Raw genomic sequence first — 22279 nt, forward strand, 5'->3', positions numbered from 1 at the left:
TGGTGCTGGATCATGAGGGTCCCTCCCAGGCCGTCAGAGAGCCGCCTGCTTTTAACAGGCGGCTTTTCTCAGGCTTGGGCCCCCCGCTTGACACAGGTAAAATCTCCGTAGTGACCGGTAGAAGCCCTTAAGTGGCTGTTACATGGCCACTTAAGGGCCTTGATTGGCCTGGGGCGGGCAGGCCATTTTTCTCCACTGCCACCCTGCATAAAGTGGTGAGGGAGGCAGGAGCAGGTCGGGAAGGACACCCTGAGCCTCCCGCTCCATTTTACGCCCCCCCCCAGACACCTTCCTGCTCTTTGGGGATCTTAAAATTCCGGCCTTTATCTCTGGCTCTTTTTAATTTCAGTTTCAAACTCTTCAGCTCCACTCATAGCCTTAAACAATCAAGTGCAGTGAACATTGATCAATGGACAGACTAATACAATCAAACTCAGATCAAACAAACACTACAACTTCCATATTCCTTAATTTGGTTAACAAAAATCTAACAATCTCAGATTTAAAAATTAACAATTAATCTTGCACCAATTGCTGTTTGTAGAAAAAAAATTCCAAACCTCTATCACCCTTTGTGTCTTGAAGTGTTTCCTACTTTGACTTCTGAAAGGTTTGGCCCTTTTTTTGACTATGCCACCTTATCCTGACCCTCCAACCAACAGAAGTAGATTGGGGAAGAAATTTGTTTGCATTGCACTGCTTCTAGCTGCACGACACAGCACAGACTACATCAATTCATTGGGAGCAGGTCGCATCGCGGGCCGTTGCCTGAGCAGCCTATGCAATGTTCTTCAATGATATCAATGAGGAACACCACATGGGCCGCACAGGTAATGACCTACAAAACTGATTGTTCCGGGGGAATTGGCTTAAGTCTGTGTTGCACTACGGCACTAGCAAACAGATTTCTCCCCTAGATTCTCTCTATCTACCCTATTTGATCCCCTTGACATCTTGACAACTTTGATCTAATCACCCCTTAACCTACTAAAATCCAGGGAACGCAACCCTAGAATTTGGAATCCCTCCTTGTAATTTAACCCTTAGAGTCCAGGTATCATTCTGGTAAATCTACACTGCACTCCCCCAAGGTCAGGATATCCTTCCTAAGCTGTGATGCCCAGATCACAACAGATTTTCTTCCAAATCAAGTTAATTCCTCAGTTCAGCCAGTAAAAACTGATTAGTTGGGCTTGCGCTTCTAGATGTTCACTGGGTTATTGTAGTGAATAGTAACAGAGCTATTGATAAACCAATGAGACATTGCTAGCAGTGCATTTTGTGCTTTAGTGTTTTAGTTTGACAAGACTGTTTTTCTTCTCAATTGTTTTATTTGAATTGCTAGATCAACTAAAGTGATTCTGTTTGTAAGTCATTGAGAAATTCCTATTTGAAACTTAAAGCTTTCAATTTAGTTTCTTTGGTCTGGTAAGTTTATGTTCAAACACCCCATTCCCAGAAGAAATTCTTGCCTGCTCCACTGTGTGGTAGGACATATTTAATGAAAATAACCAGAAATTTTTATGTACTGTGTATCATTTACAACATCTGAGTTAACCAGGATTCAGTAGTATTGTTGCTTTGCCATTTGAACACCATTCTATCTGGTCAACAACAGTAAGGCTTTTGGCTAATCAAACCTGTACTGAATCAATTGATGCGTGGCACTCATTGGCAGCTGGCAGATTTATATTCAGTTAATCATATATCATTATTCTTCAGTATTAACTTATATATTCTGGTTGATCATGTGCATTTTAATTTGGTTGCTGTATGCTTCAGAATCTAAAAACAAAATCAAAAAGTGACACTGACTCAGATGATGACATAATGTTTTGCCCATCATAATTATTGTACAAGTCACTTACTTAGTATATATCTGTCCAGACTGGAACAGTGTTCTGTTGCAAAAAAAGAACAAGCTACTGGTGTCAACCAATTAAATCATGGACAAATATACTTTCCTGTACCATGGTGTGTATAACACATTTCAATTCTTTATCGGTTAAATGTCTGAACCGATGTATTTTCCTTCTGGAAAATTTCAGAACGATTGTTCACCTATAATCAGCAGCATCTTCTGCAGGCCTAATTTCCCTATTGGGCAGCACATTATATGTTTTCTGTCAAATGCTGATTGAACTGTAGTGAATCTTCAGCATTTTCTTCTTTCAATTATGTCATTATACTTGCATGACTCTATAAATGTAGGTTCTTTCTCACATATGAAACAATGCTATTTTATATTGTGCACTGCATTTTAACTTTGAAAAATGGAGGTCTAACGAATCCGAAACAAAGCCAATGAACAGGTAAGTCATATTTAGGATTCTGCAGGCGCACATTTCACAGAGCAATTGATAGCTTTAATTTTAGCTGTATAATGATCTAAATGTCCAAATACTGTCATTGCTAACATTCGTACATCTGAAATTTTTCTCGTCAGTTTTATATATTTATTATTTTTATATTTACTCTTGTGGAAATTATGCTGATACCATTTTTGGTCTTCTGTCTCTGTTTCAGTTGCTACAGAAATAGTGGTTCCACCTGAGGATTTGATGGTAGAGAAGTCTGGAATGGCACAGTTTAAATGTCATGCTGAATATGACTTGGCTTTCGAACATGACTTTGAGTTATCATGGAAAAAGGATGGAGGTGAAATTTACAGTGACCAAACAGAGAATGACAGGTAATATTTTGTAAAATGGACAAGAAGCACTCCACTTCAATCATCATTATTGCTAATGTCAATCCACTACCACCAACACCAGATAGAATAAAAGTTGTCAAAATAGCAGGTATCAATTTCTTAGGTCAACTGTCTTTCAGTCTTGTGCAGAGTGATGAAATCTTGTTTCAGGATCTATATTCAGAGCATGTGTGTTAATTTTTTTTTACATGTTTACATATTTTTTATGTTTCACACATAAACACATATTCTTCACATTCTACAGGAAATCCATTATTGTTTTTTTCATGGAAAATAGGAAACAATGTGAACATAAATCGGAGAACATGTTTTTGCTAAAAAATCAGAGGTGAATACACCTCTAAGTTTATGCATCATGTGAGCTAAATTTACAAAATTTGCTTTAAATTTGGCACACTACTACTTCATTCCCTGACTTTGTTCTTTTTTCATGAAGGTGCATCTATTCCTGTTTAGTGTTTATTTTATTCCATCCTCACTTTTTCTGCTTGCCTGTCCAGCAGTGCAGCTCATGAGCTAACTGCTAGATTTTGCATGATTGTAATTTGGTGGTAACTCTTCTGCGATTCTGGTTTGCATCTTGCCAAAGTGCATCACCCAGATATGGAACTCAGCAGAGAATAGAATTAATAGAAAACTCGCTCTGTGCCTTTTTCCTATGTTGAAATGCTAGCATTTTGTGCCACTGCATCACGAGTGGATTTGCTTGTGGTGAATTCTATCATTACACTGGTATCTATGGGAGTTTCCATTGGTAAGCATGCTTTCTAATATAAATAATCAGAAAAATAAAATTCACTTCAACTAATTTGCTGTACCATCTATTATTTTATAATCCTCTAGAATAATAATGGATGACGATATCCTTCGAATTATTGATGTAAGTGAAGATGATGAAGGGACATACACATGTGTGGCAAGAACCTCCTTGGACACTGTAACAGCAGAAGCAAAACTTATTGTCCTTGGTAAGTATTACTCAAGAAATATCAGTGGTTGTGTTATATGCACTTGTTAGGAGCACTTATTGTAAGGCTAATAGCTAAGTCTGACTGGCCTAGATACTGAGCAGTACAATCTGCCATGCATGGTGAAATGTCAGTTCTGATTATTCTCTGATAATTTGAAGTGATACATATCGACAGTAATTTCACATCAGGAGGCCCAGTGGTGCTTTACAAGGAAGTAAGACAGGAAGAGTTTTAACATACAGATGAATAATTTTCATTCTTCAAAGTTGTAAAAGCAATGTCAGTGAACTGCAATCAGTTGGTAACGTTGTTCATGCTAACACCCTAGTGCTATTTTGCAATATTTTACAGAACTCATCACCCCCAAATAGCTGCTACTAATTGCTTCATTTTCTGATCATAATGATACTAGCTTTTAGCTTTGGGTATTATCCCATCCAATGTTTTTCAGCATGATCACTGTGATTTACTTGAAGCGCCTACTAAAGGAATTTTTTAGTTCAATGGAAATTCAGAAAATTTCTGGATTTTCCTCCTCAGTAGCTAAGCTACCAAAAATTTGATTGAGCAGGAATCTCACCTGCCTTGACAGTCACGTGCTGACCCTGCTGGGTATCCACCTGCACTGGAGCACCTATTATAGGGGCGAGGCAGAAGTCCAGAAAATCTTTGCTGCTGTAGGAGTCTGCCACCTAAAACAGCTAAAAGAAGCCATAACCAGAATATGAACACATTCGGCCTCTGCTCGATCTGATATGAACTTCCCAGTAGGGCAATCTGAATAGATCATCGCATGATCAATTGCACTTTGTAGAAATGGCCTTTTATTTTTTAAAAGTCCTAATTGCCTGAGCAGTAGTACACACCAGTAACATGCTAGCATTACTAGCTTCTGACATTGCTTTGGCGGCAATGACTGAAACTGATGTATAATGTCATTACAGCCTAACTTGATTATGTCCATCCTCTTTGGGCAGGATTTTCTGGTATCTAGTGGAAGTGAAATTGGAAGATCACTATGGGACTAGAAATAATGGGTCCCTGTGCAATTTTTAACCCCCAGCCTCCCAAGTTGCATTAGAAAACCAATGTAACTCAACAGAATAGTTTCCCCAAGTATCTTCAACAAGAGATAATCGTAGAGTGCCCACTTAGCTCAGACTTGTTGATGTCCACATCCTGCTTGTATTGACAGGAAAATGAAGCCCCTTCACTACATGTTAATACCAAATACTTACTTTATACATGGCAATGTCAGCATAAACTCTGGCACCTTAATATGATTTTTTTTTAAATTCCTTATTAGTAGTAAAGGTCTTGTATAACCACTTATATTGACGGACCCTTATCGTCACATGTAAATCTGCTGACTGTCTTACCTCCAATAATACTTATAACGAAGGTGAGACAGTCTTATTCTTATGTGCATCCTAGACAAAGTTTATTCTGTCAAAGAACAACCATGTACTGCGGATAAACAATGTAAAGATTGTGTTTCAACACTTGCCACCACCAACATGACTGGAACAGATAAGCTATAGGTTTTAATAATAAGGAAGCAAAAAAAAATTCTTTAGAGACATAAAGTAGCTGGCAAATGTCCAAATAAGTACAATGTCTTGTACCAATAAACCACTTATGCCAAAAACATTAAAACGATACCCAACCTGGAGACTTAAGTGAGTAGGATTTTATAACGGACCATGTTTTAGGCCAAGTGTACATATATATCTTATATAATCTATGCTGTTAACATCACTGGTTATTTGGATGAGGGTGGGGGTGGGGAAAATGTTGGGGAATTGGAAACAGATGGGACAGACAGAGGAGGGAGGGAAGATGAGAGACTTGAGAGAGAAGAGGGAGGAATGAATAGGGACAGAGTGGAAGCCAAATAACTCTGTTTGGTAGCAGCAATTGACAAAACAATGATTAGTGGAGAAAGGGAGCCAAAAACCAACTAACAGGTCAGTGTGCCAGAATGAGAGGGAAGAAAAAGCAAAATAGTATTTACTGGGAGCAGAGAAAATGTTTGAAATGCAGCAGCCAATTTTAAGAACAAGTGTTCATTTATGTAGAACCTTCCACATCTGTAGGCTGTTGCAAGCCACTTCATGTGCAATTAATTACTTTGTGAAGTGCAGCCATTTTTGTTATATCCACAAATGAGGCAGCCAGTTGCATGTAAGAGGGAGAATTGCTTATCCTTCTAAGTCAGAGGCAAAAATGCTTCAGATTGAGCGAAACTGACACAGTGAAGCACAGACCGGGGAATCTGCCCTACAACCTGCCTGGCCTGTATGATTAGTTTACTCACTGAATAAATACACTGAGCCTCCAAGGAATCTGTTAGAATTTTTTTTTAAGTTTACATTGGTTCACATTGTGGTGTCATTGTACATTTTGGTTCTTTTGGCACTTCAGAGGAGCATACAGTAATATTATGAATCTACTACTTAAGATTTTAACAGAGATTGAGCTGTGAAAATATTGTTGAAGAAAATAAGGTTGAGCATGAGGACAATTTTCAAGCCTGTAAAGGGATTTAGATTGGTTACAATATTATGCTAATTAATTGTACAGAGCTATACACTGCATGAGAAGAGGAATATTCATTCCGTCAGTGAGCAGTGTGTATGTTAGGTGATACTCATCTGTTTAGTAAACTACCACAGGAATGTCGTATAATCCACTTTGTAGTTGGCTTGGATGTGCTGTCTCCTACAGACAAACAGCCTTTTAATACTCACTACCTAGGCTCAAAAGAAATGGACCTGTGGTTGAGGCACAAAGGATTCCTGGCACCCATGGAACAAACCATAACCAGGAACTGTTCTGCAGAAAGGGGATGGGGGAAAGCTATTAAATAAAGGAGGAGACACAGTTGGTTTTTAAATAAGATTGACTTTTATACCTTTTCAACTAAAAGTTTAAAAAACAAATACTGAAAGTAGTACTCCAAAGCTTTCCTTCAATAATCAGTCAGAATTCATGAAATGCCATGTGATCCCATTTGTGTGTTTGTGGAAGATGTCTCATTGGTGATAGTATTGTTTTGATGCTGCTTTATATGTATGAAAGGTCCATGATTCATGAGGACTGCAGGTGCAAGTGACTGATGCTCCTCTTTTGCACATGTGAAAGGAGGTCTGCAACTTAACTGTCATAGGTGAAATATTATCTGGCAGCTGATTTTCTAAGATGGCCTTTCAATTAATTTTGGAGTGTTTTATCATCTGTCAACCATGTTTATTATTGTTTTTATTTCTCCCTGGATAAAATTAACACACTACTGAACAGTGGAATTGTACATTGTTGTCCAGTCCCTCAAGAAGATATCGAATAATACTGGGTTGGAGAAGGAAACAAGCCTATTAAGCATTTAAGACAGTCTTTGAACTTCATTTGAACTCCAGGTTGTGCTGTAGTTCAAAACTCACTCTAAGATGACATTTAAACTATTGTGTGTTAACAAGTATGCATATAGAGGGGTTCAGATGATAACATAAACTACAAGAGTGAATCTCAATGTCATTTGAACCCTGAGATAAATTCTGTTCTTTTGACCCATTCTATCCTCTGATATGTTGCTGCTCAAGGTTTTATTCTGCTTTCATCAAAACCCTTTGCTGTTGATATCTACTATGTTGAACGGTGGTAGACTGCTTCCTCATTCACAACAAATGGTTTAAACTTGCGTCCTCTGTACTAAAAAAAATTTGAACTGCAAAAATATTATGTTTTATTTCACTGTTACAGGATAATAGTATAAAACATTAATTTTTCATAGTAATTTTATACTTAACACAGCTCTAATAGAGTCATCAGCTGTGGAGTCTGCCATTCTCTGTTGTAGACAAGATCACAAGATAATTATGGTTGAGACTGGCATCACAACCTATTTTAATTCAATTATCTAGAAAGATCCTAATATTACTTCATTGTAGCATCTGATTGTTGCTTAAATGATGCCATGGTTTTAGTTGCCACTAACTACTCTATCTGAACATTCAATCCATGTGTTTAGCACTTTTTGTATGATGATGATTTCCTAGTATTAGCTAAATGGGTCAATTGAGTAAAATAAAATACATGTACTATGGATGTATTCCCAAGGTTTAATTAAAAGTAATATTCTTTGTTAACCTTTCTATACACTCAATTTTACATACTCCTGTAAAATCACCTCCTGCCTGAACTGAAAAGCCCAAGGGTCCAAAATTCAGATGTGTAGCACCTGTTTTGTGGTCTTAGATGTCCAAAATGGATCCGTGGCACCTGCATATACCTCTGATGCAAGTTGCACCGGATGCCATGCTGGTGAAGGCATTAGTGCAAATGCAGTTAGCAAAGCATCATAAAGTAATTTACGGCACAGAAGGAAGCCATTCGGACCATCGAGTCCATGCCGGCTCTCCATGGAGCTATGCAGTCAGTCCCACTCCTCATCTCGATCCCTGTAGCACTGCAAGTCTATTTCTCTCAGGTGACCATCCAACTTTCTCTTGAAGTCATTGATCTTCTCCACTTCCACCACCCTTGTGGGCAGCGAGTTCCAGGTCATTAATACCAGCTGCATAAAAAAGTGCTTCCTCATATTCCCCCTGCATCTTTTGCCGAAAACCTTCAATCTGTGTCCCCTAGTCCTTGTACTATTTGTTAATGGGAACAGTTTTTCCTTGTCTAAGTTATCTAAGCTTGTTATAATTTTGTAGACTTCTCCCCTCAATCTCCTTTGTTCTAAGGAGAACAAACCCAGCTTTGCAACCTAACCTTGAAACTAAAATCTTCCAACCCTGGAAACATTCTGCTAAATGTCTTCTGCACCCTCTCAAGGACCCTCACATCCTTCCTAAAGTGTGGTGGCCAGAACTGGATGCAATACTGCAGTTAGGGCCTAACCAGGGATTTATAATGGTACAGCACAACTTCCCTGCTTTTGTTCTCAATGCCTCTATCTATGACGCCCATGCTTTACTATCTACTCTCTCAATATGTTCTGCCACCTTCAGAGATCTATGTACATGCATCCCCAGGTCCTTCTGTTCCTGCACACTCTTTAGAACTATGCCATTACATATATATTGCCCAGTTCATTCCTTCTGCCAAAATGCATCAGCTCACACTTGTCAGAATTAAAATCCATCTGCCACATCTCTGCCCATTCTGCTAGCCTATCTATGTCCTGTTGCAGGTAGTTCATATCCTCATTGCATGCTGTACTTCCAAGTTTGGTGTCGTCAGCATTCTGAATTCCAAGATCCAGGTCATTTATACATAGCAAAAAAAAAAAAGCAGTGGTCCCAGCACTGACCCCTGGGGAACTCCACTGTCTACCATCCTCCATTCTGAAAAGCAACCATTTACTACGACTGCTGTTTTCTGTCCTCAAGCCAATTTCTTAAATACAATTGGACACTGACCCTCCTATTCATGAGCCTCAATTTTGTTAACCAGTCTTTTATGTGGTACCATCAAATGCTTCCTTAAAATCCATATAAAAAACATCCACCGCATTCACTTCATCAACCTTCTTTGTTACTTCATCAAAAAATTCAATTAGATTAGTCAAGCATGATCTGTCTTTTACAAATCCATTCTGGCTATCCTTAATTGACTCGAACTACTTCTCTAAGTGTCTGTTGATATTATCCCTGATTCTTGTTTCTAAAACCTTACCCACAACTGATAAACCATCTGGCCCGTAGTTCCTCGAACTGGCCTCACACCCTTTCTTGAATAAGGGTGTTACATTTGACACTCTCCAATCCTCTGGCACCTCTCCCATATCCAGGGACGATAGGAACATTATGGCAAGCCCTTCCGCTATCTCCATCCCCACTTCCTTTAGTGACCTGGGATGCAAGCCATCCGGATCAGGTGACTTATCTACTTTAAGCATAGCCAGCCTTTTTAGTACTGCCCCCCTCTCAATTTTTACCCTATCCATTGCCTCTGCTCTCTCTGCTTCTACTGATATTTTGTCAGCCTCTGTTTCCTTATTGAACACTGATGCAAAGTACTCATTAAGTATTGTAGCCTTGCCCTGTGCCTCTGAGCATATATTACCCTCTCTTTCACACTCTTCATACTACTCGCTTACTATTTACTTGCTGGTAGAAGATCTTTGGGTTCCCTTTTATGTTGACTGCCATTATATTTTAATATTTTCTCTTTGCCAGTCTTATTTTCCTCTTCACCTTCCCTCTCAACTTATTGTCTATGGCCTGGTTCTCACTTGATGAGTTCACTTGACATGCAGCATATACCTTTTTTCTCTTTCATCGTCATCTCTATCTCCCTTGTCAACCAAGGAGCCCTATTTTTGGTTCCCCTACCTTTCACCCTTGTTGGAATGTTCCTAGCCTCTAACTGAAGCATCTCTTCCTTAAAGATAACTCATCATTCTAATATAGCACTTCCTGCCAGTCTTAGGTTCCATTCTATCCTGGCAAGATCCCTTCTCATTGTGTTGAAATTAGCCCTCTTTCAATCTAGACATTCTACCTTATTTTGTTCCTTGCTTTTCTACATTACTAGTCTAAACCTTATGATACAATGATCACTCTTACCCAAGTGTGATTGGGTAAGAGGTTGATGAAGTGAATGTGGTGGATGTTTTTTATATGGATTTTAAGGAAGCATTTGATGGTACCACATAAAAGACTGGTTAACAGACACTTGATCCACTTGGCCCACTTCATTTCCCAGCATCAGATCTGGCAATGGTCCAGCATCCACTAGAAGTATGCAGAGTAGGCAGATCATGTCATCAATCAGCATGTAATGCTGATTTGATGCCTGTGCTGCCATTTTGTAGCTAAACACTCCAGCTAATGCTTTCTCTTAATCAAGTACGACAGAACACGTGTTCAGCAGCAGGAAGGAACACCCACCAATGCTATTGAAAGGGATCATTAACTACTTAAAGGCTAGTTCCTGGTTGACTTCTTCTGGCGGTTGCTAGGATTCTGCAAGTGTTTGGTGCTTTCTGGAGTTGTTTCAAGTAGCAAAAGTATACAGGCAGTGATGTGGCAGGTGTTGAAGGATGGCTCTGCCATTCAATAAGATCATGGCTGATCTTATTGTGGCCTTAACTCTGCTTTTTGCCTGCCCATCCCCATAACCCTTGACTACCTTGTAGATCAAAAATCTGTCTAACTCAGCCTTGAATATATTCAAATGACCCAGCCTCCACTGCTCTCTGGGGTAGAGAATTCCAAAGATTAACAACCCTCTGAGAGAAGAAATTGAAGACCTCCTTATTTTTAAACAGAGCCTACCAATACGAGGTTCCCCCATGAGGGGAAACATCCTCTCAGCATTGACCCTGTCAAGCCCCTTCAGAATTTTATATGTTTCAAGAAAATCACCTCTCTCTCTTTTAAACTCCAATGAGTATATGCCCAACCTGCGGAATCTTTCCTCATAAGATAACTCCTTCATCCCAGGAATCAGCCTGAACTGCTTCCAATGCAAGTATATCCCTCCTTAAGTAAGGAGACCAAAACTATACGCAGTACTCTAGGTGTGGTCTCACCTGTTGTGTTTTCTTAACCTCTGTGTTAGTGACTACTACACACAGGCATCAATCACTCTGAATAGGATCAGTAACACAGTAACATGCATTCTTTATTTAAGGATGGTTCTTCATACAAACACAGGTGTTCACTGTACAGGTTCTTTCTTCAGACAGCCCTCACACCCAAAGTCACACAGTGTGTAACATCACAGCTCTTGCATGCTGTGTATTATCACATGACTACACTTCTTAAAGGTGTACCACAACATCCCTCTTTATTTCCCCAGATAAAAGATATCCCTCTCAAATAGGTGAAAGTTAACTATTCTCATGCAGGTCCCGACCTACCAAGAATGAGACACATATTTCGCCACATGAACATTAAAACTTAAAATTGTTGCTGGGAAGAAAAGAGGGCCTATCACAAGGAATTGCCAGACCCTTTGCCGGAAGGACCTTTTTTGCATACTAGCAGTGTTGGAACAAAGGAACCAGTCCCTGCTTCCCCAATACACAGAAGACCTGGTCAGACCAGTTTAGTCACATGACTAACTGGCTGTTAGAGTTTTTTTGCATTTGAACTTGCCACAGAGTTTTGAACTGAAATTCAGAAAGCTGTTTGCTCTTGGACTGGAAAAGACCTCTCTCCTGTTTGCTCTCATCTCGCTCTCACCAGCTTCGGAAACCGTTGAAGACATATGAACCACAAGAGAGAAAAGTCTCATACAGTGAACAAGGTTTAAGAAGAATACTGGGCCCCAACTAAAAGCAAGAATTACTTACTAAAGGACTACAGTGAGCTCGAAGCACAGTAACAAGAAACTCTTCTGATATTGCCCCAAACCTCTCTACTTTATTTTTTCCTTCTGCTCTTTTCTGTCTCTATCTGCATGTGCATATCACGCATGCATGCTAGCGGGGGCACAGCATGTATCCGTAGGCATTAACTGAATTAGAGCTTGAGTTTAATTTTAATAAATTTCACTTTTCTTCTTTAAACCTGAGAAAACCTGTTTGTGCTCATTTCTTTGCCTTAAAATTGGAAAGCGGTAAACAAGGATTCACCAAGGGGGAGCTCAAAACACAGTGTGTTTAAAAATTAAAAATCCTGTTACAATAAGACCAGGTGAAGGCTGACAGAGACCCCTAGATACCTTTCTCACCTGGTCATAACACTATATAGAATTCAACAACAGTAATAGCAGATAAACAAACATACATGCTACAAAACGGTCACAGAGATATGTAGACTCATCAGTCACAATAACGTAAACGTGGTTTGATCAAACGTCCTGATCTAGAAATGGATAACAGTTCTTGGAATCTGGAACAGATTTCCTGATGGAAAGAGAATGCGTAGAATCTGTTCGAGACTTCATCTTTGATCTCGTCCAGTTTGCGATGGTCTTCCATCGACTAGGATCATGGATTGTTCCATTCAAAAGGCTAGCAGCAGTACTTGTAGATGATGAGACCTCGCCAGAATCATCAACCTCATCTTGAGCCGTCCTATTCTCAGAATTGTATCAACAGCTGAGAGTCTTATGCTGCCTTTTAGCAAATGCTGCTGATTGCTCAAAGTCACTGTAGTCTCTCGATGCTTTATTCAATTTACTCTTTCATCCATTTTCGTTCTGTTTTCTCTGAGTGGTCCAGGGTCTCTTTACATTGGGCTCGTTCGCTGCTGAAGGATAGCAGATGGTGGCTCTCTGAGCTTCTTAAGCTTCTCTGGCTGCAGGTCCTGATCTTTCTGCACAGACCTATAGCTGTGCAACCAGAAGATTTATCTTCTGATTTCTTTTCATTGGAAGCTGTTGTTTTTGGGTTTGAAGAGGGCCTTTGAAATCTTCGACTTACACTGGGACTGAGGGGACGTCTGTAACATTTCCCCATATTGTCATCCTCTCGCTACATGTCTCTGTTTCTCATTTTCTCCCTCTGTGGCCTTGGCTCAGATGAAACCACATGAATCTTCTCTTTCAAAACCTGTGGTTATGCTGCAACATTTTTGTATTTTGCTTTGTCCTGTTGAGACCTAATACAGATCTCCTGGTGTACAGTCTCACCATTTGCAGTGTCAAACGTTTCTTCAACTTTTGAGTGACATCCTCAACAGAGCGAATTGGTTTGTCCTCTGTGCTTGCTCCACTCCCATGGTGATGCCCAATGCCACTTATCGTTACCAGGGTCAAATCTCTGTGTGTCTGTAGCCCTGCAATAACAGGTCCAGCCATTCCGACGATGTAGAAAAGTTTGGATTGCCATTCTGATTTGTTGTATTTGCAATTAATTTTGATGGACCCTAAACAGAGAATTGATGTACCATTCTATGCGGTCAGTTGGGTGTTTGTTGGCATCACCATGGCTCGCCGTTTACCCGGATGCAGGTTCTTTAGTATACGTTGAGGTAAAATATTTGCGATGGCACCTGTGTCCACGTTTGCCCAGAGCACATGTGTGCCCTCCTTTTTTGGACATAGAACACGAATAGATGTGAACGCCTACAGTGGAGTAATTGAATCAGTGCTTTTAGTGACATTGACAGCGTGAAATGACAGTTCCTCTCGCCTACTCGAACTTGGACTCTCACCATCATCATCATTGGGATTGACTTCATCCGCAACCTCGTGGATGTATCAGTTACGATGTGGAGTACGACTGCTGAGTTTGCCAGGGTGTGAAGTCTTCTTACGGTCTGCCTGGCTTTTGTTCAGACTCTTACAATAGCATCTGACTTGGCTTTCCGACACTGATTTTCCAGTGACTCCTAACACTGCATGCCTTACAGATGTCATTAAATGCTGGGCAACCCTTGGGTATATGTAAGAGCTCGCACCTTTTACCTGGTTTCCTGGATCTGGAATCCTTATTCAATGCACCTGAGGTATTCTCAACACATAGGGATTGTAAACTCTGTTGACCTGCAATGAAAGACTCACATTTTCAACCATCTTTGAGCAAGGCATCCACGGTATACCCCTTGGGCTTTTCTAAAAGATCCTCTGGTATGCTTCTATTGTTCTGGATGCAGTCACCAGCTCGATGATACGGTTTGTCAGTTCAGCCTCTGTGAAGTCACACTCGCAACTCTTAGCTCAACATCGACTGACAAACTGATCAATGGACTCAGTCAACTGCTGTTAAAAAAACATGAACTCAGGCCGATGGACCTGAAAATTGAGTTTGACACAAAGTTGATCATCTAATGTGGACCACATTTTCGTGGGATCCTTCTGCTCTTCTTTGGTGAGACCAGAAGTGTTAAGGCAATGTAAGCCTTCATTGCCAATGCCAATGCGTATTTTCACTGCCTGGTTCTCTGGTTTCATGACTGTTAAGTTGACGAAACATAGCTCGACCCTTTGCCTGAAGAGCTGAAATTCCGACAGCAGGTCAGCTGCTTTCCAGTTGAGGGTAGGAAACTGCGCTATCATTCTTACTGCTATTACTTTGTGTGAAGGTAAAAGAAATCTCCTGCTGTAGGTAGACAGAAATACTGCAGCAGTAACTGTCTGCTTTTGACTTAGCCCGGCCCAGGAAGTGTAGTTTTGGTGCTAAAAATGTCGAAGGTCCGAAACAGCAATGGTGATTTTCCCTCCGTTGCATGCCTTAAATCTCACCCTTTCATTGGTTCACCATCAGATTGCAGTGCTATTAATATTAAAGCTTGCCAGTTTTGTGCTCAACCTGGTAGCCCACTATTACTATGGTGCTAATCTGTTTGATGGACCTTTCAATCGTGGGTTCGTTTAATCTGTACAGTGTCCAACTTGTTAAGACCTTCCCTAGTTACTCCCGACATGAGAAATCTGACCCTCAGAATCTCTGTGGATACTGAGTCTAACTGGAGTCAGTAACTGCCCGACCTCACAGCCCAAGTGCCCACAAGCTTACACTGATGCTGTTGCATGAAGCAATGGAACCAATATTCAAGCCCTTGAAGTTCCGAAGAGTTGGCAGTGGATGTGGCTAGAACCTCTTAGAAGGTGTGGACAAGTACTCAAAAGGTTGAGACATTGAAATTCCCCTGAGCTGCCACCATATTGTGTTTTTTAACCCCTGTATTAGTGACCACGACACACAAGGCACTGACCACTCAAGACAGGATCAGTAACACAGTAACGTGAGTTCTTTATTCAAGGATGGCTTTGCATGCAAACACAGGTCTTCACTGTACAGGTACTTTTTTCAGACTGCCCTAACACACGAAGTCACATAGTATGTTGTATCACAGCTCTTACACTGCTGTACATTATCACATGACCACACTTCTTAAAGGAATAACACACCTTTTAAAGGTGTACCACAACATCACCAATGCCCTCTATAGTTGTAGCAAGACTTCCCTACTTTTCTACTCCATCCCCCTTGCAATAAATGCCAACATTTCATTTGCCTTCCTAATTACTTGCTGTATCTGCATGCTAACATTTTGTGATTCATGTACAAGGACACCAGATCCCTGAGTATTGCAGCATTCTGCAGTCTCTCTCCATGTAAGTAATATTCTGCTTTTCTGTTCTTCCCACCAAAGTGGAAAACGTCACATTTTCCCACATCATAGTCCATCTACCAAATTTTTCCCCACTCACTTAACCTATCTATATCTCTTTGCAGAACTTGGTGTCATCCTCACAACTTGCTTTCCCACCAACTAAATTTGGCTAAAAAAACACTGAGTCCCTTCATCCAAGTCATTAATATCGATTGTAAATAGTTGAGACCCGATCACTAATCCCTGTGGCACTCACTAGTTACAATTTGCCAACCTGAAAATGCCCCATTTATCCCGACTCCCTGTTTCCTACTGGTTTGCCAATGCTAATATATTACCCCCAACATCATGAGCTCTGATTTTGTGTAGTAACCTTTTATGTGGCACTTTATCGAATGCCTTCTGGAAATCCAAATACACTACATCTACTGGTTCCCCTTTATCCACCCTGCTTGCTACATCCTCAAAGAACTCGAATAAATTTGTCAAACACAATTTTCTTTTCATTAAACCATGTTGATTCTGACTGATTGCATTATGATTTTCTAAAAGTCCTGCTACTACTTCCTTAATAATGGATTCTAGCATTTTCCCAATGACAGATGTTGGACTAACTGACCTATAGTTTACTGCTTTCTTCCTCCCTCCTTTCTTGAACAGAGGTGTTATATTTGCAGATTTCCAATCCACTGGTACCTTTCCAGAATCTAGGGAACTTTGGAAGATTACAACCCATGCATCCTCTACCTCTGCAGTTGTTTATTTTAAGTCCCTAGGATGCAGACCATCGGATCCAGGGGACCTATCAGCCTTTAGCCCCATTAATTTTCCTAATATTTTTTCCATGGAGATAGTCATTGTTTTAAGTTCCACTCTGCCTCTTGCCTCTTGATTTTCTACAACCCTTGGGATGCTTTTATGTCTTCTACTGCGCAGAAAGATACAAAATACTTGTTCAAAGTCCCTGCCATTTCCATGTTTCCCATTATTAATTCCCCCAGTCTCATCTTCGAAGGGACTAATGCTTACTTTAGCTACTCTCTTCCTTTTTATATATTAGTAGAAGCTTTTACTGTCTGTTTTTATATTTCTTGCTAGTTTACTCTCATGTGCTCCCTCTTTATTTTTTAAGTCATCATCAGCTGGTTTCTAAACTTTTCCCAATTGTCTGGCCTACCACAAATCTTCGCAGCATTGTTTGACTTTTCTTTCAATTTGATACCATCCATACAATTAGTTAGCCATGGAGGGTGCATCCTCAGGTAGAGTCTTTCTTCCTCAATGGAAATAGATCTTGGTTGAGAGTTATGAAATATCTCCTTAAATGCTCGCCAGTGCTTCTCTAATGCCTTACCTTTTAACTTATTTTCCCAGTCCACTTTAGCCAACTCTGTCTTCATACCCTTCTAATTGCCTTTATTTAAGTTTAAGACACTAGTTTCAGACCCAAGTTTCTCACCCTCAAACTGATAGTGAAATTCTATCATGGTAGATTGCCTAGAGGATCCTTTACTATGAGGTCATTAATTAATCCTGTCTCATTACACATTATCAGGTCTAAAATAGCCTGATCCTGGGTTGGTTCCAGAATGTATTGTTCTAAGAAACTGTCCCTAATACACTCATGAACTCATCCTCCAGGCTACCTTTGCCAATTTGATTAGTCCAATTTATATGAAGATTAAAACCGCTCACGATTATTGCAGTACCTTTCCTACAAGCCCCCATTCCTTCTTGATTTATACTCTTTCCTACAGTGTAGCTACTGTTAGGGGGCCTATAAACTACTCCCACCAATGACTTCTTTCCTTTGCTATTTCTTATCTCCACTTCAAGGCTTCTGCACAAATCAGTTGCTCCCTGACATTTATTCAGTAGTAGACGTTCGCTTTGGAATGCAGCATGACTGGACGAATGAGCAGAGGGCACGTAGAACAGGACAAGGTGCTGGAAGAGGGAGGAATAGGGAAAGAAGGGCTGTAGGCAGGGGGCTCAAGGAACAATTCTCCTACCTGAACGAAGAAGAGTCAGTTGTACATCCATGCTTCAGTAAAGGTGTCCTCACTGAAATCTGCTACCTGCCATAACTGCACCCTCAGAGCAGGGTGAGGACTGCATTGCCAATGGCTGTGAAGGTGACCGGGGAGATGAACATTTATGCACCTGGCTCCTTCCAGTTTGGAGCTTAAGATATTCACAGCATCTAGTAGTTTTCTGTCCACTGTTGCACTGACGCACTCTATTCAAATGAACTGACTACATTGCATTTTCTCTTGCTTGAGAGCAGCTGGTGGAGCAAGCCCATGGCATTGCGAGGATTGCAGGCTTCCCCATGGTGTAGTGTGCCACTTATTCCATGCACATCACTTTCCAGGCACCCCATGACAAGATGTACCACAACCAAAAGGAATACAACTTCCTCAGCGTTCAGCTGGTGTGTGGCCATATGCTGAAAGTCATTTAGGTCCATGTCCAGTACCCTGGCAGCAGCCATAATGCCTTCATTTTGCGTCAGTCTGCTGTGCTAACTGCATTGGAGCCACCACAGCAAACCAAAGGGTAACTATTGGCCAACAAGTGCTCCCGCTGACCACATGACTGATGACTGGTGCACAACCATACAATGAAAGCCATGCTGCCACATGAAATGTGATCGAGCCGACCATTGGCATGCAAAAACAATGTATCTGCTGCTTGCACTCTGGACCGCTCTGGAGGAGCCCTGCAGTACTCAGCAGAGCAGGTGACAGGATTTGTGGTGGTCTCCTGTATGTTGCACAGCCCTGCCATCATAAGGTCATAGTCCTTGCCACCAACTATACAGTGACTAGCTGAGGAGCAGGAAGAGGAGTAAGAGGAAAAGAGAGAGGAGGAGGAGGAAATGGAAGAGGAAGAGAAGAGGTAACCTAGATGGGAACATCCTGACCAGGCTGTCTGGGAACATCTCATCCAACTGCGATACCAATAAATGCAATTCCAATTCTCCATTCAACAACAGTCCCACATCTTACCTTCCTTCTGTCACTAACAATCAGCACTTAGCCATCGTACAAAAATAAAAATGACCACAAAAATAAACATCCTGAAACAAATTTGGAAATAAAATCATGCCATATTGCATTCAAAGGTCAATATCACCCTTGTGCCAAATTGCACGTGCCTTTGCCTGTCCTAATGCTCCTATATGGTGTTACCTCAGTGGCTATAGCATGGCTGGTGGAAGACTGCTAATGTTCAGTGGAGGGGACTGCAAATGGCCTTGGATGATAGTCTGTTTGGGTAATGTGGCTATCATGGTTGGATAGCTGGCAATATGTGCAAGCTGAGATGTGGGTATGAGGATGTGGTGTGGCACATGAATGTTAGGTATGGGTCCTGATAGAGATTGTTGGTAGGTGAGTGATTGGGGTGTGGCACATTGAACAATGTCTGAAGCTAGTGATGCCATTGGTGGGATATGGCATTTGAAGAGGCATTCACTGACCTTGACCACATGTGGGAGGTCATTCAACTTTTTGTGGCACTGCATCAAGCTCCACAGGGCTTGACTCCTGGAATTGACTGCAATGGCTATCTGCTCCCATTGACTTCTCCGACTTTATCTAGAGGCCTCCTGGCCCACTGGGGATACCAGACAGCTCTCCTCCCCTCCACCTCCTCAACCAAGGCCTTCAGTGCAGTGTTGGGAAATCTTGGACTCCGCTTTCTCCCATGGTATGCCATTCTTGTGTCTTTCCCAGGTCCGAATCAGTTGTTGAATGACTTCCAGCACCTGGTCCTGCCAGAATGTAACTCTCCTTTAAGAGATGCAGGCTAGCTTTCACTGGTGTTAGTCTTTCACAATTTTGGATCCTCTGCTGAAGCATGCAGTCGCTCAAGTGAATGATTAGTGCTCTGGCTGCATGCTACGATCATGGTAATGAGCAGGCAGAACCAAGTTGGGGTGCTGTGTGCATTAGAAGCAATTGGTGCAGGATAAATGCGCATTGCGATGTATTAAGATGTGGTCTCACCTGAACACTATGAAGTTTGATCAGTCTTCTTTTGTTCCGTATATGTAGTTCAACATCCTTTGGCTTTGCTGTGCATTGGTTGAACATGTTTAACATTAAGTCTGCTAAGATTCCAATGTCTCTTTTAAACTTCATCCCCAGTCACTTCAATACCATTCATGGAGAATGCAAATTGTCCATTTTTGCTTTCTGCATGTAGCACACTGCCATTTTATCCACAAATTTTCATCTGCCATTGTTCTGACAACTTACATATTGGCCAACTCATTGGCCAGGATTTTATCCGGGCAACAGGAGTCTCAACCACTGTCAGAAGCGCCAGCGAGAGCCCCGCATCATCTCCCCTGGGGAAGGCCTGCCAGATCAAGTGCCAATTAGGCATTTAAGTGGACAGCGGTGGGCCTTCCCCGGGATCTAGGACCCTGGCAGCAGAAGCCCCACCTGCTGAAAGCTGTGCTGGGTTTTGCGGAGTGGGGATCACGAGGGAGTGGGGTTTGTTGGGGGTCGGGGTAGCAAGGACAGGGGGTGGCTCTCAGCAAGCATGGACCCCCCCCCCTCCCCCCTCCCAATGCCGGGTTCCTTGTTCAGGCACTAAGTGCCTTTTAACGAGTGTCCCCAATGGAGCCAACCACCAATTAGCACCGGTTTGCTTGGCATGCTTCCCGTGGGTGACGGGCCTCAATTGGCAGTGGGGTGGGATGGCCATTCGCAGGCCATTCTGCCTCAGACTTAATTTGGGTGGAGGCGGGAAGGTGGCAGGGTCAGCCTGATTATATGCTCTCCTCACCTCCAAATCTAACACAGGTAAGAGCATAAAATTCCCGCCATTGTGTATTTTTTTGAGCTGCCTCTTCCAATTCCATTGCCCCTTCTACTTTAGTATCATCTTCAAGTATGATCACTTTGCATCAAGCTTCTGAATCTAGATCATTTATATCAATTTAAAGCAGTAATGGTCCCAGCACCATACCTGAGGCCGCCCACCCTACCCCTGTGCTCTGAAATAATTTCTCGAACAAGTACTTGTTTCCGTCACTTGAACCAGTTTCTTATCCATTCCTCGAATTTACTCTGATTTGACACCATGATCACACTGTGAAAAAGATGGTAATTATTATGTCAGTGAAAGGATGAGGAAGACATTTTAGCAGTCACGACAAGAGATTGAAAGTGTATTCTGTTGTGTGAAATGAAAGATGAGTGATGCAAGAAGTGATTTACTAGATAGTACTAGAAAAGAGCATAGCAATTATGTTTCATAATAACACACACAAAATGGCATGTGCCATTTCATTATAACATACTGTGAAATAAAAAACAATGTCACTGTAGTTCACATCATATGTCAGTACAAGTCTCACTTCATTGTAAAAACAAAAAATGGAAACAATTTCAACTTTACCATTTATAGTGCACTTGGATGATTCTGTCCTGCCTGCCTTCTTGAGGAAGTAAGCTACTTGGATGAAATGGTAAAGTTCTGAGCAGTACAACAGTGTAATATTTATATGGTTCCCTACCACCAATTGTGCTGTAGCCACCAGGGTAGCACTGCTTAGGAGTACTAGGCCAGGTTAAGGCATCTGATAGACAGGCGCTAAAGGAATGCACAAGAGTTATGACGACTTTTGATTGGAATATTGAATATTTTGTTGGATAAAGTTGGTATGAAATGATTGTTTTGTGGTGGCTTTTATTTCAGCATTGTGGCCAAGAGGACGCTGTGATGGTCTATAACAGAGAATTGGTAAGGTGTGGGACTGTTGTACAATGGGGATCTGGGGTTATATCAATAGCAGCCAGAGTCAGATGCAGTGTTCATGGACAGCCCAGCCGGAATATAGATGTGCCGGCTGCCTCCTCTCTTCCTCCTCCTCCTCTTCCTCATCCTTCCCATCCGTATCCTCCCCCTCCTTCTCCTCCCGAAGTTCTTGCTGAATCACTGGTGGCAAGGGCTGTGTCCTAATGATGACCAGGTTGTGGAGGAAGCAGTAGGCCACCAGGAATCAGGACATGCACTCCAGCGAGTACTTGAGGGCTCCTTTCTGAGCAGTGAAGACAGCAGAACCTTTGCTTCAGGACCCCAGTGATCTGCTCAATGATGTTTCTTTTGGTAGCATGGCTCTCATTGTCGGCATGCTGGCCACATGTGATAAGGTGATGGAATGGAGTCATGAGCCAGGTGTAGAGCGAATAGTCACTGTCACCCTGCAGCCACCCTCTGGTTTGACCTGGTTGCTGAAAGACTAAGGAAACAGCAGACTGACAGAGGAGGAAAACATCAGGACTGCTGCCAGGATAGCAGGCTTTCACCAGCATGTTGTGCTGGGCGTAGTCGCACGCCAACTGAACATTCAGTGAGTGGTAATCTTTGCGGTTATGGTACATCTCAGCATTGAGAGGTGCTATCTGCAAAGCCACATGTCTGCAGTCGATGGAACATGGCACCATAGGAATGCCCACTATCCTGACAAGGCCACTTGTGTGTTGCACCTGCTTCGCTTTGGAAACAGAGAACACAATGAACTCCCCTTTCCTGGCATAAAGAGCCTCTGTCATGTCTCT

General features: G+C 41.6%; 1 protein-coding gene across 1 annotated transcript in view; it reads left to right on the plus strand.

Annotated features, from left to right (window-relative positions):
• Positions 1–22279, plus strand: part of chl1b (cell adhesion molecule L1-like b) — a 689058-nt gene that overhangs the window by 223473 nt on the left and 443306 nt on the right. Inside the window, exons 14-15 of the mRNA XM_068052302.1 lie at positions 2527–2692; positions 3557–3681. Coding sequence (XP_067908403.1) covers positions 2527–2692; positions 3557–3681 — 291 coding nt within the window. The remainder of the gene's footprint in view (positions 1–2526; positions 2693–3556; positions 3682–22279) is intronic.

This window comes from Heterodontus francisci, chromosome 19 (assembly GCF_036365525.1).
Source record: "Heterodontus francisci isolate sHetFra1 chromosome 19, sHetFra1.hap1, whole genome shotgun sequence".
NCBI classification, from domain to species: domain Eukaryota; kingdom Metazoa; phylum Chordata; class Chondrichthyes; order Heterodontiformes; family Heterodontidae; genus Heterodontus; species Heterodontus francisci.